Source organism: Microplitis mediator, chromosome 10, assembly GCF_029852145.1.
Source record: "Microplitis mediator isolate UGA2020A chromosome 10, iyMicMedi2.1, whole genome shotgun sequence".
Lineage (NCBI taxonomy): Eukaryota > Metazoa > Arthropoda > Insecta > Hymenoptera > Braconidae > Microplitis > Microplitis mediator.
This window is the reverse complement of record NC_079978.1, coordinates 6,357,497-6,372,642: the sequence shown is the minus strand read 5'-3', so window position 1 is coordinate 6,372,642 and position 15,146 is coordinate 6,357,497. Positions and strand designations below refer to the sequence as shown.

At 31.7% G+C, this 15,146-nt stretch overlaps 2 protein-coding genes and 1 non-coding gene across 6 annotated transcripts in view; 1 reads left to right on the top strand and 2 right to left on the bottom strand.

The window, feature by feature from the left end:
- The window catches only part of LOC130675794 (acetylcholine receptor subunit alpha-like), a 61,520-nt gene that overhangs the window by 14,304 nt on the left and 32,070 nt on the right, over positions 1-15,146 (top strand). The window lies entirely within an intron of this gene.
- LOC130675796 (cholinesterase 1-like) lies at positions 6,074-9,514 on the bottom strand. 2 transcript variants are annotated; one of them, XM_057481656.1, is made up of 7 exons: positions 8,014-9,514; positions 7,802-7,942; positions 7,183-7,731; positions 6,928-7,105; positions 6,843-6,869; positions 6,533-6,785; positions 6,074-6,472 (listed from the first exon to the last, which is right to left on the bottom strand). In XM_057481656.1, exons 1-7 carry the CDS (start codon positions 8,221-8,223, stop codon positions 6,307-6,309), a joined length of 1,524 nt encoding a protein of 507 aa, XP_057337639.1. In that variant the 5' UTR covers positions 8,224-9,514; the 3' UTR covers positions 6,074-6,306. The 2 variants fall into 2 exon arrangements, with proteins under 2 accessions (XP_057337639.1, XP_057337638.1); XM_057481655.1 differs by having other exon boundaries at positions 6,533-6,869.
- Positions 9,789-9,861, bottom strand: Trnan-guu (transfer RNA asparagine (anticodon GUU)). Its single transcript has one exon. It is a non-coding gene; the product is annotated as a tRNA-Asn (tRNA).

Sequence of the window (15,146 nt, the reverse complement as noted above, 5' to 3'; positions counted from 1 at the left end):
ATATTTACGAACTGAAAGCTCGTTATTTTTTGATAGAACGCGAAGATACAAGAAAAATAAGTATGAGCAATAAAAAAAACCATCAGATCGAGTTCTGATTGTGTAGTATATTTACCCTTTTTAGCATTAAAAAATTTTTTTAACTTTAGATATAAATAAATGCATATACTTAAACTCTAGTCTTTTATTATCTCTGTAGTTTTTGCTGGAAGACTAAAATAGTCCCTAACGAGGCCTCATTTTTTCCCAGAAAGTAATACTTTAAGCAAAGTACACTAACATCCATTATCTCCCAGAGCAGTGGAAAGAAGGCAATCATGGTGTATGCGCATGACGAGCTCGAAGTCGCGTGATTAATTTTCTGGCCCAAGAAAAAGGCGGACAAAGACTTGCAATAAAATAAAAAAATTCTATTATAAAAAGCCCTCGCTCTGCCCAAGACGATTTCCCGCTCACATCTTTCAATCGTAACACACATTTTTCTTCAATTTTTCTTTCATTTTCTCCGTAAAAATGATTGAAAATCCAGACTTACCAGTTGCTCTTTTTTTCGACTTATCGTATTTTTTATTTTCTCATAGATTTCAAAAGCTGCATCAGCGTAAACAGATTATTATTGAATATTGATGTATCGGAATAAAAAGTAACATTTCCAGGGATCTAAACCTTCCGGTTGTTATCGTCGAAAGGAAGTCATACCCGGTAACGCGGTTACTGCGATAACGTCGTCACCATTTTCGTCTTCAGCCTCGCCTTCGTCTTCCTCAACCCTCGTTGGCGATTGCAAGTGAGAGGAGCAGATTCCCGGATTATATATATATATATATATATATATATATATATATATATACCCACTAAAAGATGTATAGAACAGATCAGTCGGTTCTCCTTAACGAGCGTGTAGCCAATCGAGAGAACAAACTTAGCACAAGTGTGTCATCAGCCCGAGGAATATGATGACGATGTTCTACTGGAGAGTGTCACGGCTACGGAAGTTTATCTAGCTGATGCTCAATCCACCCTATATGTATATATATTATATCTATACTCCACCGCAAATTTGCGGATAAATATATCGAAGATACATCACATCGGCAGTTCATTGATTGTGCCGAATTTTCGATAGCGTTTATATGTTATGCATATATTCTCTTCTCTCAATTTAATTAACAACTCACCCGAAACATACGTATACAATTTTCGTTTGTATTTCAGTTAATGTTTATAAATGTCATATATATCTCGTGCATAATCCATGTTATTGTTATAGATGAAAAACTAATATGTACTGGATAATTTTAAGTAATTAGTTTATTGTTTAATCTAAAGTTTGTCAGAAGGAGCGCGTGTAATACAGCCGTATTTGTAATTTATGAAATTAGATGGTGTTGCTGTGGAACAAACGAAATACGAGAAACTAAGTGTGGTAAATGGAGTACAAATATTCGGCGGTTGTGGTATTTGTGGTTATTCTATTCTTGGCTCTCGTAAACAGTATAAATTACCAACAAATTTCGTTACTTTATTTTTTTTTATTTAACTGAAAGTTGTATGCACACGAGTTAAACCCATTTCACCATTGATTTTTACGTTGATAAAACAATATGCATTGTTATTGTTGTATCTCTTGTGACTTATTACCCTCGCGTGGTACACTCAAACTTCTCACGCGTTAGGGCTCTAGATGTACGTTATATACTTTGTTTAGTCTTGATTGCTGATGATTAATCTTCAGTACCATGACTTTGCTTGCTTTTGGTTATTTTTCACCAGCCGGCACAGCAATACTTTTTTTGTCACTGATTAATCATCGAGAGAAAGTTAAATCAATTCTGGAAATAAAAGCTTAATCATTGACGTTGTTTTTTATTTTATTTTCCAAATGCTCGTTTTATGGCTGAGACTATTTTCTCTTATCAATCGCAGACCCTAATCTTTTTCATTATGCAAACTGGCTGTGGTGAGTGCGAGAGATCAAGGGGAAGAATTAATTTGAGGGACTTAACATCCATTATTTAAGGAAGCGAAATGATGAAGATCTTTTAATAACAGAGTAAAAGAAAGCTACGGAAATCAGTTAATACTCATCTTGTTTTATCTTTTCTGCTTTGTGCTGGGTCTTTGAGGATCTTAAAATAGCGGAGAATTGAGTGCGAGAAATATATCGTGAATTAAGTCAGGCGTAGTTTTACGATATCTAGTAGAAGCCAATCTCGGATACTCCCCTTATATTCAACTGCACTTTACATTATGTACGTCTCGTCTCGTCTTGTCTCAGTATCAGTTTTTACCTTTCTCATGACGGCAAAAGATCGAAGAGCTGCTGCAGCTCACTGGAGCAAAACACGTTACGATGACGAGAATAGACACACGCGTTTCACTGAACAATAGCCCCGAGGTTTATCGGAATGAAACTATCGTGAAAAATCAAGAATTATAAACAGCTCTACAGGTATTAAGTACAATTTTTTCAATACTATATTATGTTGCAATATTACTGCAAAGTATCAGCAGTACAACACAAAAGCTCTCAGCTCTATGCAGAGTTAATAAATAAAATCTTGAAGCTAGTGCTTTTTATTTTTTTCCAATCTAAATTTTTGTCGAACGTCAAACAGTGACGCATGCGTTTTGAAACTACGAAATATTGACGCTGAGATATCCTTGCTCGGTTAAAACGCGTTAGGTCGATAATACGTAAAAAAATAAAGAAAAAAAGTATAAAATTTTCACCCTCTGCTCAGTATCTGATTCCTTTTTAGTCCTTGCGTGTACCTTTCTCACTATCTCTAAGCGAAACCACCTCAGGTGCTTTTTCATGTTCCAGTCACTTGAATTTAACACAAGATTAATCTGATCCTGAGACTTTTCTTTGTACACACGTTATCCCGAGTAACATTTGTCATGTATGTGTCTTCCGCAAGGGCTCAAGTCTACATACACACGTTTATATAGAAAAAACTCAATCCCGGTAAAAAAAAAATTGATAGTGTTAAAAATGACCGTCTTTCCCTCCCATGAACCTCCCTGTCGTTTCAATAGACAATAAATCATCGCTACATAGAATAGCAATTGTCCCTTTCAGCCCAATCTTGTTGACTGTGGATTTATCTCAAAATAGTAGCCGTTACTTTATTTAATTTCTGTCGGGTCGAAGGCGGACTCATAATCGCCGGCGGTTCTTTCGACAAAATTAAACACTGTGTGACATAATTGTTTAAAGATACACCCAAAGATATATAAAGATTAAATTAGCGAAGCCTAGAGCATGGGGTCGATAGACTTTATTGGCGCGTGCAAGCAACAGCACGCCCGATGCACACGATTGTGCCACCGCTAACTATATATGCAGTGTTTGCAAAATACGAGCTTAGTACACGTAGTAGACTGAAGCTAGAGAATGAAGGAATAAGCTAACCCTCGCGTGATACAACAACTACCATAATGTCGAGTTTAAGTTCCGTTGTTCTGGAAAGTTACGAAAATTTTGCCCACGCTATTTTGCGATTCGATCGACACTCGACGATACACTGACGCCATTCAAAGTATTACAATAATATTTATTCAAATTCCATGGAGCGTGTCACTTAATTCCTTTCACAGACCGCCAAATAATTCCAGTATTGCGGCTGGTGGAAAAACCTGGGCCTCATTGTAATCCGCGATAAAAAGAAAATTATCAGCGGTGTTGTGGTTGAACAATACCGGGCAGTCGTCACTCAGACATAAAGATTAACACCCGGTAAAGAGCCTTTAAAAAAATATAAAAGATTATGCTTCTGTTTGTAACAGCTTGTCTTTAATTCCCGTCAAATATTTTTTCTTTATATTTTTTACGTTTATTCTTTTCTTCATTTTTTTTCTTTTACGTTTTCTTTCTTTTTGTCTACTGCTGTAGTGATGCTTCGCGTGTCAGAACACTCTCCACTTTTCCGTGTCTCGTCGAATGGCTGAGCAGTCTATATTCTAGAGACTAGAGAAACCGAAGAAGCGTCCTGACGGGTTTTCTCTTCACGATTGGCCGCTCCCTTTGTCCCAGTAATGACTCGTACTCGACCTCCCTCAGTGAACTCACCCTATCGCTTTCTCTACCAACTGATCTTTTGTACATCTTTTCCTCTTTCTTCGGAAAATTTTCGACTGATAATTTCGAGGATTATGAAAAGTAGCTGACATACTTTTATAACTAAATTACTCAAGAGAATGAAATTCAAAATTAACTTATATTAACTTTTTATTTTCTTTTATTAAATATCTTAAGTCAAATATTTTATTTATAATTCAAATGTCCTCTTAATGAAAATTATTATTTTTTATTTAAGAGTAAATACTTTTGTTTAGCTTTGTTTTAATTTGGTCTTCTTATTTACTGTATAAAGATGATAAAAACGGAGAAACGACTTTGAATTTCTTCTGAGCGATGTTAATGGCGGGTTTTTTTTCCTGTGGCGAAAACTGTCGGAGGTAGGAATAAAAATATAAAACATTTTACTTACTATACAGAAAATTCACTAGGGTTTTAATTAGTCCTCGAGTTGAGTAACTGGAAGAGACACTCACAAGAGTGGAATACTCTGTAGAATGAATTTGTTTGCGTTGAGAATATTACGAACTATATATATCATATACAAATCCATTCAAATATTTTTATAAATTGGAATTATTACTAAAATTTCAGGGGATGAAAATTAAAAAAATAATTTTTTAAATTTATATTTCTTGTATTCAGTCCTGAGAATTAAATTTTGAAAAATGTTCAAAGTTTAAATTATAAATCGGCTATCAAACAGCAATTTTTATAGTACAGGAAAAAAAAATTGATTATACTGTCAAAAATTGGGAGTGATTATGGGGTTTATTTCAATCCAAAGTCACTCCGTTATAACGGAAAAAAATGACAATAATTTTAGTTCAACTTCTAATTATTTATGTTATGTTCAATAACTTATGTCGTTTCAATCAGTAAAATTATGATTTTAATGTTTAAACTGCTATAATTAACAGTTAATCATTGAAATATACTGCTTGACTATTTAAAATTACTACTTAAACCTTAAAAAACTACAAGACACTTGTCAAAAAAATGCATCTGTTATTAATTTCTTACACGGAAAGAAATTTTTCTTGAAAAATTACCGTTATATTCACGGTAATCTTGGGACGAATGGCACGACCTAATCATTTGTTGGTAAGTGAGATAATTTTTAACTTTTTTTCAACAAATTTTACCGTAGTCTACTGTAAATTTTATTCGGTAAATTTTATGGAGTCTACCACAAAATGAATAAAATTTTTCGTAATTTTTATTTCGAAAATGGTAATAAATAAAAGCGCCGCATTATGTCCCACGATTACAGTGAATTTAACGGTAATTTTCAAAGAAAATTTCTTTCCGTGTACGTTCTACTCCATAATATTTACTAACATTCGGTCTAGGCGCGCTGTCGATGAGAATCTGAGTATTATATACTAATATTTTTTTTCCGTGTACTCGAAGTTTCGGAGTTTTAAAAAAACGATTCGCATACGAAGTAAATAGGGACCTTGTTTTTGTCAGCTGAATGATTTCGGAGTGATCTAGATTTTATTTTAATCTGCATTCACTCCGATTCAGAGTTTTAATATTAAAATAAACTCCTCTTCGGAGTAAATTTCACTCCAGATTTACTTCGCTTTCACTCCGTTAATTTTTTATAGTGCATTTTGTTCCAAAATTATTTCACTTTAAAAATAGAATTGACATAAAAATATTTTTTGGATTGTAATTTTATTAAAAATCTTTAGAAACTTTATTTTTAAAGTAACTTTTTTTTCTTATTATAATTTCAGTCATAATATGTAACTGAAGGGTTACATTTTTTCATTACTCCAAGCATTATGTAATTAATGAATTATTGATAATTAATTTTGAAGAATATTTTATGTCCCCAGTGATTTTTAAACATAAAATGTATCCACTCGGTACGAAAATTAATGGAAATTGAAATATTGTAAATGAATATTAATTAAAAACTATTGATTTTTATTATAAAATATTTATTATTAAAAAAATATTATTTAAAAAATATCGCTCTAGGTAAAATCGTAATTGATAATTAAATTATAAAATTTTATATTTCCACACTCAATTAGTCGCTATAAAAAATTATTAATTAATTTTAAATCTAGTTTGTTATTTTCTAAAATTAACTGTAAACATCATATACATTTTATCAATTGATAATATCAGATGATACCATAGGCCGCCGTTGCTATCTTCTTTTTCATATTTTATATACATTATACATTATTTAATTCAACAAATAATTAATTACAATGGTTTATCTCACGTTCTTTTTCGCGGATTCTTTCATTAATAGGCCGCTTTTGCAATTTGAATTCATTTCCTATTTCAAGATTGAGACCTTTTTTTCCTGATGGCCACCATTTTATTTTTAAAAGCGGGTCAGATTTTCCTTTCGGTGTCGGATTTCTTTTAAAAAATATTTTTTTTGTTATTCATAAATAAAAATAATTTAAAAATTATACTCACAAATGTTTAGCGAAATTTGTCCACATTGTGACCATTTTCTCGCGATGCCTTCCAATATCGCTCCAAGGATCAGTTGGTTGATTTTTATTGTTGATATAAAAAATATGCGCGACATCATCAGCATGCCCAGTGCCAGGTAAATTGTTATGACCTTCGACTTTGTGTAGTGATTGATCATAATCAAATGAATTGCGGTAATAAAAAACTGGCGATTTACCAAAAAATGTTAAGTATTTTTGTGTGAGGTCTATTCCTGCAATAAAATTTAAATCTGACGCAGGATCGATAATATTGTCAGTCATTTGCTTACCCATGACTTGAAACAGTAGTCCAACAGCTGTAAGAAAAAACACGTAAGATAAAAATTATTTATAATGATAAAAGCGGTATCTTACGTCTGGCAAATGATAACGCCTCGTTTTTGGTAAATCCCATAATTTGCGGACCCTGATTAAATTTTTTCATTTTATACTTCAGCACTGGGCATTCGGTTATAAAATAACTTCCGCTTGGGCTTATGGGAGTCTCTAATGATGGCTTAAATGGTATCGGTAAACTTCCGTTTAAAATCATCTTTAAATAATTGGTAACATAAATATATAGTATATATAAAAAAAGATATACTATAATATTAGAAAGTATATAACTACCAGGTCAGGAATAAGCCAATTAGTAGCACTCACAATATCGTAAGAACTTTTAGAATAAAGTTGCTGAAGTAAAACCTCTTTGTTATCAGTGTTAATTTCTAGTTTACGTCCTAGACTAAAAGCACTATTTTCAGCCTCCTTTGACGAAGAAAATCCCCATGAATTAAGTGGCGAGCCGCTCATAGCAATTGACGCTCTAAATAGTCCCTTGGAAAGCCCTGATAATTTATGAAGTTGAACAGCAACTGCGCCAGCACTTTCACCAAAAATAGTTACTTTTCTCGGATCTCCTCCAAAACTTTTAATATTTCGTTGCACCCATTTCAATGCCAATACTTGATCCTTCAAACCGGCATTCCCTGTACTATTTACATGATTTAATGACAAAAATCCTAAAGCGCCCAAGCGATAATTCATCACGACCACCACAACATCTTTCTCAATCAAAAAATCTGGTCCGTAAAATTTGCTGTCTAACGAACCGGACATAAAGGCTCCATAGTGGATCCAAACCATCACTGCACGTAACTTAGCATCATTTGAATAGACCTAAATATTTTTTTATTTTAAAAATTCTCGGCCAGTAATTAGTAAATAAATACAAATAAATACTAATTACCCTTGGCGTATACACATTCAAAAAAAGACAACTTTCATGGCCAATTGTTTTAAGCGCATCGATATCAAATTGTGGACATGGGTTTGGATCATCATATGCACGTAAAAGCTTCGGCTTCCAACTATCAGCCTCAATTGGTGGCTGCTTATTTTAATGTATTTTTAAAAATTTTTTTAATTTTATCGACTAGTAAAAAAAAAATAATTTTTTACCTTAAATCTACGGTAGCCAGTAGGTGGTTTAGCGTACGGTATACCTTTGAATGCAATGTATTCTTTATTTGACTGCATAGTCAGTAAAACTCGACCAGCTACACGACCTTTATTTGTTCTCACAACAATGACCCTTTTACCGTATATCGACACAATTAAAATATTCGTAACGAAAATTGTTAACAACAAAGTAAACTCGATTTTTTTCATTTTACTCAAAAAAAAAAAAAAAAAATTAATTCAAATTTTATACATAGATTGTACTGAAAATAATTTATTTTCTCACTTGTACGCAACTTACAAATAATCAATAGAGACAAATGTTGACATCTATTGCTATTGAAAAAACTACAAAATTATGATTACTTTTATAATTATATTAATTCGAGTGATAATTTTGTATTGGCAAAACAACTGAACTGATTCGATAACGTAAAGTTTATTATTTGACAATGTCGAATTCAAAATGAAATCCGAGTATGATAACAGCGGTGACTATTTTTAAATGAACTGATTAAATTATTAATCGCAGCTAGTGTTAAATGGTAAACTTTGACAAAAAAATATGACTTAACTAATTAGTGTTGAAACAGTTGTCGATGTTCCGTAGACCCGCTGATCATCAGATCTGTAATGACGCATGTAGATGTACAAATACTGAGTTAAGACAAGAAAATATTGAATACAACAACTACTAATTGAATACTATTACTACTCGGATTCATACCTTTTACAGTACATTCAACATAGCTCATTTATTTTCATTTGAAGTTTAAAAAAAAAGGTAAAATTATATAAGAAAAATTAACAAATATGAAATAAATTAAACTGAATAAAAAAATTATGTATTCAGGCTAGACGGTTGTAATATGAAGTAATAAAATGACACGCTTAGTGATACTGATGTTGTAATATTGACTTTTTTCTTTTTAAATTTATTATACATTGCAATGATAATAATACGTTTGTTATTATTTTACATTTATTGGAATTATTTTTATTTTAAATATGAATGAAACACATTATTCTCTCATTTTACGAAATGAACAGTAGTTAAAATTAAATATTCTAAAAGAATGTAATAACAATATGTTGACATGCTAATTTTCTATTACTAAATTGACCAGAGAACGATAATTTTTGTCAGAATTGACCAAACTCTAAAGATTTTCATGAAATCTTATATATTTTAAATTATTGGGAAACGTTAAGTTAAAATGATTTTTTTTTTTTTAGTCAAGACTTGATGTTTCAAAAATATTTTGTCAATCAGAATAGCATCAGGTATTCCATGGCAAACCGGCGATAGTTCGGATGCCAGGAGCGGAGTGTAATCACAAAGATCATCTCCAGCAATCATCACATGCTAAGTGGATCAGTAATGACCCCACTGATTGACAAATTTTACTTCCCAATTGATGGCTTATAAAAGTTTAAAACGATTTTCTGTACCCGAAATAGCTTTGTCGTTCAAGACATCTAGCGGCCAGCTATCGAACTTCAAAGTTTCAGCTCTGAATAATTACTCATCGATTATTCAGAGTTAGAAAATACTTTTCATTCCTACAAGCATTTTCTCACTCAACAATAATAGAAAAAAATTTTGTTAGTAATCCAAGTATTTTTACAGTATCGGTTTCGTGAAATATAAAAATAAAAAAATGGAAAACTAAAATTTTGAAAAAAAAAAAAATGTTAAAAAATGAAATAATTTTAATTTTGATATAACTTTTTTTTTATATTAAAAAAAATTTCGAAAAAAAAAAAAAAAAGATCGCCCCTGGGTGGGCTCGAACCACCAACCTTTCGGTTAACAGCCGAACGCGCTAGCCATTGCGCCACAGAGGCAGATATTTTTTTTCTCCGACCAGTACATACATAAGCTTGACAATACTTTTTCCAACAAAAAATTATGGTAAAACGAAAAAATATATCATACATAATTTATTAACATCAGTAACTACAGTATACTCATAAAAAAAATTTTTAAATATAAAAAAAAAAAAGGTTTAACGTCGGTATGAAATACGATCGAACCTAATGCAAATGACGTTGAATAAGTATTAAATATATATCACTTTCACTTTATTTTATTGTTCATGTAACAGTACATGTATATTCACGAAACAATCGAATCCATTTTATCTGTCAGCAAACTTTCGCGCGGCGAGTAAAGTGAGACGGGCATTCAGATGAAATAGAAAAAATAAACAAAACGAGACAGAGATAAAGTTGATATTTAAAACTTTGATGCATGTTCCGTGGGTTTAAAACTTTTTTCATGCAAAAAAATGACATTTACTTTTATTTTATTTTTTCATGCCCATCAGGCAAATTAAACATTGATCCTATATATATATATATATATATATATATATATATATATATATACTATATACATAGTAAACTTATTCTATACGAAAAAACATTTAATTGCTTGTTTCTATATACACCTACACATTTAATTGTCGAGCTTTTAGAAATAAAACTAATTATGGCTTGTAAACTGCGGTAGTAGTGGAACAAATTGCCGATAAGGTGCGACACTCTATCGTAAACCACAAAATTGTACACACGCTTATATATAAATCTCTCTCGTATGAAGCGTTATTTGGTTACAATTAACGGAACCTACTTGAATCATGGAGATTACTTGCCCTTTTGTGCATGTGTATGTGTCGGGTGTGGGTGTGGAGATGTGTGTGTGTATGTGTAATGACGTACTGGTCAATCGGTGAGCACTTCTGTTCTAACCACGTACAGTAAAACCATTGCCGACCACTGCAACATTCATATCCCACATTCCTCTTTATCTCGTATTGTCTGCTATGCTCATTACAGCATATTATACAAAAGCTATACACATTAATCGTAAGTATTTTAATTAGTCTACGCTTTGAATACTTAAACAATGCGCATAGTTATTGTTTATAACTTAAACAAAATAAAACATCTAAATAGTAAATCATAAATTTGAAGTATAAAAAAATTAAAAAAAAAAACCCAGAACAGCAGATGCTAATAAATAAATCTAAATTATACAGGTGGTCTAAAAAAATTTGATGGGGTATAAAAGTTCAATATTTTATTCCCGGTAGGCATATACTGACAAGCTAAAACACAGGTACGATCATCCCGGAATTTCACTTTCAAATTTAACGATCCATTCAATTGATTTGAAACATTTCCCTCTGGTCAACCGACGGGAAATAGAAAAAATAAAATATAAAGGGATAAAACAAAAAAAAAGAAGTGAAATAAATTTTAGAAGAGCGCGTAGTACACGTTTAGCTAAAATACGGCTTTAAAAATGTACGAGTGTCAGGAGATCTGGTACGCAAAACGAAAAAATAAAAACAGTGGTCATCAGAGATGGAAAATTGAGTTGAATTTACTCGGATTTTTATTCTAGGTGAATCCCTCTCGTGTTACCAATCAAACGGACTTGATAATGGAAATCTATGATCCCCGATGAAACAGAATCTGCTGTACACTGTTTGTATACTCTCTTAGTATCCATGTCTAACAATGCCTGTATAATACAGGAGTATTAGCTTTGTATCCAAGATTACGACGTTATGATACCATTGTAAACTATCTGGATTTTATTCTCATTAAAAATCCTCTTTGTCCCTCACTCAGTGCCGAGCAATCTAGGGCCAGTAGTTTATTCAATTAAAGTTATTTAATTAACAAACTAAAAAACTAAAATTTAGTATTTCGATAATAGTATAAGCCATGTTCAAGTTTAAACTGACGCGAAAAAAATTTTCTTGACGAACTAGGGTACAGTAAACTTTATAATATGAGATGAGAATTTTTTAGTTCATTAACTCTCTCTAACTCTCTCTAACTCAGTGCAAAGCCAAAATAACACAAATTGATTAGATCTACCCTGACCTCGTTATACGTCGGTAATTATGTTGCTTACGAACTCGCTAATGCTCGGGTATTCTCGTTAACGTCAGCATCTTGATTATGAAACATTATATATATATATATATATATATATATATATATAATAGCAGCGCAGTCCTCTCCAAAACAATACTGATTTAAAGTACTTCTCAATTAAATTTCAAACAATGCGGTCAATCTCTTGATCGAAAAATCCTGATTAAATTTAATTAGTTTGCTATAAACATAACTAACAACCTCTCCAACCTCTTCATGATAAAATATGTACATATAGATATATAATCTATAGAATCCACTTTACCTCAAGTATTTTTTTATTTTTAATACATCAATAACATTTTTTGTTGACAAAATTATTTATGACGTACTCTAATATCAAGTTTCAAACGATTTTTCCCTGAAACATCGTAAATATTATGTATACTTTCTCATCCACTTTACGAGTTAACGATCGAAATATAAATAAAATATTATATTCATCTTCACAAGTACTTTAGAGTAGAAAAAAATTTTATAAAAGAATAAAAGGATATTTTTTATTGATATTAAATTTTTATGTTTACTTTTAATCAACGAATATCATTATTTTCATGCCAGTGGGAAATTTTATTTTAAAGGACTGAGGTATGGGAAAAAAAAAACAAAAAGTCTAGAGTTGACGGAAATCTAGTGGGCACTTATGTGGCAGAACACACGACTTGCTAACACCTGGCAGATAAATTCTCATGATCGAGTGGATCATACAGGTGATTTTTACTCTATTACATGGGTGGTAGGTACGATGTACGACAATTTTCTGCATAAATAATTTTTACCACAACCTCAATTCAATTGATGTGAAATAAAAATGATTGCCGTGACGTTGAAATACGCGAAAAATATACACGGGGATGGAAAAATTGTGAAACTTGATGTTTTTGTGATGAGCAATTATAAAAATAGTGATGTGATACTTGGACGTGTATGGAATAATTTTGTGAAAGATAAAAAAACAGACGACGGCATGTCTATTATCGTTTTTTAAAAAGACAGTGAAATAACCTCGGGCAGTATAATAGAATAACCAGGGCGATGGAAAATGCGTATAACCTCGGACCGCAGAAAATTTAACGTGACCTCGAGAATGAAATAAAAATAAGATATAACCAGGACACTATGTACATGTGATAAATTATATGTGTAGAGGAAAGTGAAATATAATAGAGTAACCGAAATTTTTGGTAAAATAAATTTATTTTCTACTGAATTTAAAATGATATATTTAAATAAATTAAAATTATATCGAAAAATGTCTCGGAAAATTGAAATTTTTGCTGGAAATGGTTATCAAAATTTTACTGAATTTATAGCAGTGAAAAAAATCTTGTATTTCGTGGCTTCAGTTTTATGGGAGCAATACCTGTATCATATTTTAAAATAATTTAATTTTCATCAGTTCCGAAATTCTCTTAAAAATTATTACACAGTAAAGTGCAGAATGAATTATATTTCCTGAGTTTAAATTGTAGTGGCGTAATGAAATCTAGTTAACCTTCCTCTATATTAAGTACTATCTCTAAATAAGCCCCAACATTATTAAAAAATTTTAATTACAGTTTACACATATATCATAATGTAACATAGTAATTGTTAAATGTCAATTAGTAAACCCTACGATGATTCATTGAATAACTATCTATTATTATACTTGAAAAACAGTAGAAATTTTCATGGTTCTGCCGATATATATTCACTTGAAATCCCACAATAATTTATCCACTAAAATAGAAACGATAAATTGCCATCCCGACTACACAACCACCGCAATCCGTTTATTAATAACGATTAGTTACAACACCCATTATATTCAATTTTACCAACCCTCGACTACGTCTGTAGATTTAACTATTTTTTTATCATTCATTTAAATACTGGTATCCCGATAGAGTGAATTTACAAGCCGGCATTACTCAAATACGTTGCCAAGTCCATTGGTGTTGGATTTTTTCGGTTTATTTTATTTTTTTTCCTGGTTCCGAATCTATGGCCTCAATGAAAAATAACTCGATTTATTGCAACGCCGTATATTTTATTTATACACGAATGTTTGTACAGATAGTAGAGATAGAGAGAGAAGGATAGATGTCAGTGTGATCTATTGACAAAGATCATTATACCCACCGGGCATTATAAAACACTCCCTCGAGTTTGAAAGCTCGACGATAACTTTTGTGACAGTTAGACACAGGACCCATATCTATATCTATATCTATGTTGGCTAATATATAACTACAATAGTATATAAATATATATATATATATAATGTATTGTACTATAATAGTACAACACGAACCAGAGCCTCTACTTCTCAAACTTTCGTATCTTCGTACTTTAGCTCCCCGAAAGCAACCAAGAGGAAGAGTACGAAGAAGTATAACATAGGAGGCAACTAAACGTCGAACCTCAAGCGTTACCGGCAACTTAGTAGTCTCAGTTAGTGTTTCTTGGTGGCACGGGTGAATTTCCACGACACCCACTCGACCCGTCATGTCTTATAGCCGTTAAACTTAACGCTCCAAGTGTCAACTTTGGACTATACCTGCTGTCGTATGACGATTACGTGTTTCATTATTCTGCTACCAAAGAGCCAAAGCCTTTAGGACTATAAGCTTTTCGTCCGAGCTGACACGAGCATACAAACCGCATAAACCGTCAGCTACTCCTGTACAATATATATATTATAAATACTTATGACGACAGATTTCTAGTACGAGGGATTTCTGAGATTACACAATTGTCGTGTGCAATCGCCGAAGCATTCAGATGAAAAAAATTCAAACGTTTAAATGAAGACTTGCGCGATGTATTCCAGCACTTCTTATAAGCTTGAGGTTTTTTCTTGAGTCTACTGTATGACAGTTCCACAATAGTCTTCTTAACATTAACTGGCGATTCAGTTAAAAAATGACATATTTTCGTTGTTTATTTTTGATGAAAAATTGCTCCTTAATTTTATTTCTTACTATTTATCTTTAGGTATTTTAGTTTACGAGCCTGGTAAAGAACTCGGTAAAACGTTTAAATTTATTACATGAGGGATAGTAAAATTTAAAAAAAATTACGTTAGTTTGTCTTACAAAAAAAACTCAAAACAAAAAAAAATTTACGAGCTTGCATGAGCATAATAAATACTTAATTTAATCTTTTGTGTTTTTACCCCCGAGTCCTTTTTTTAA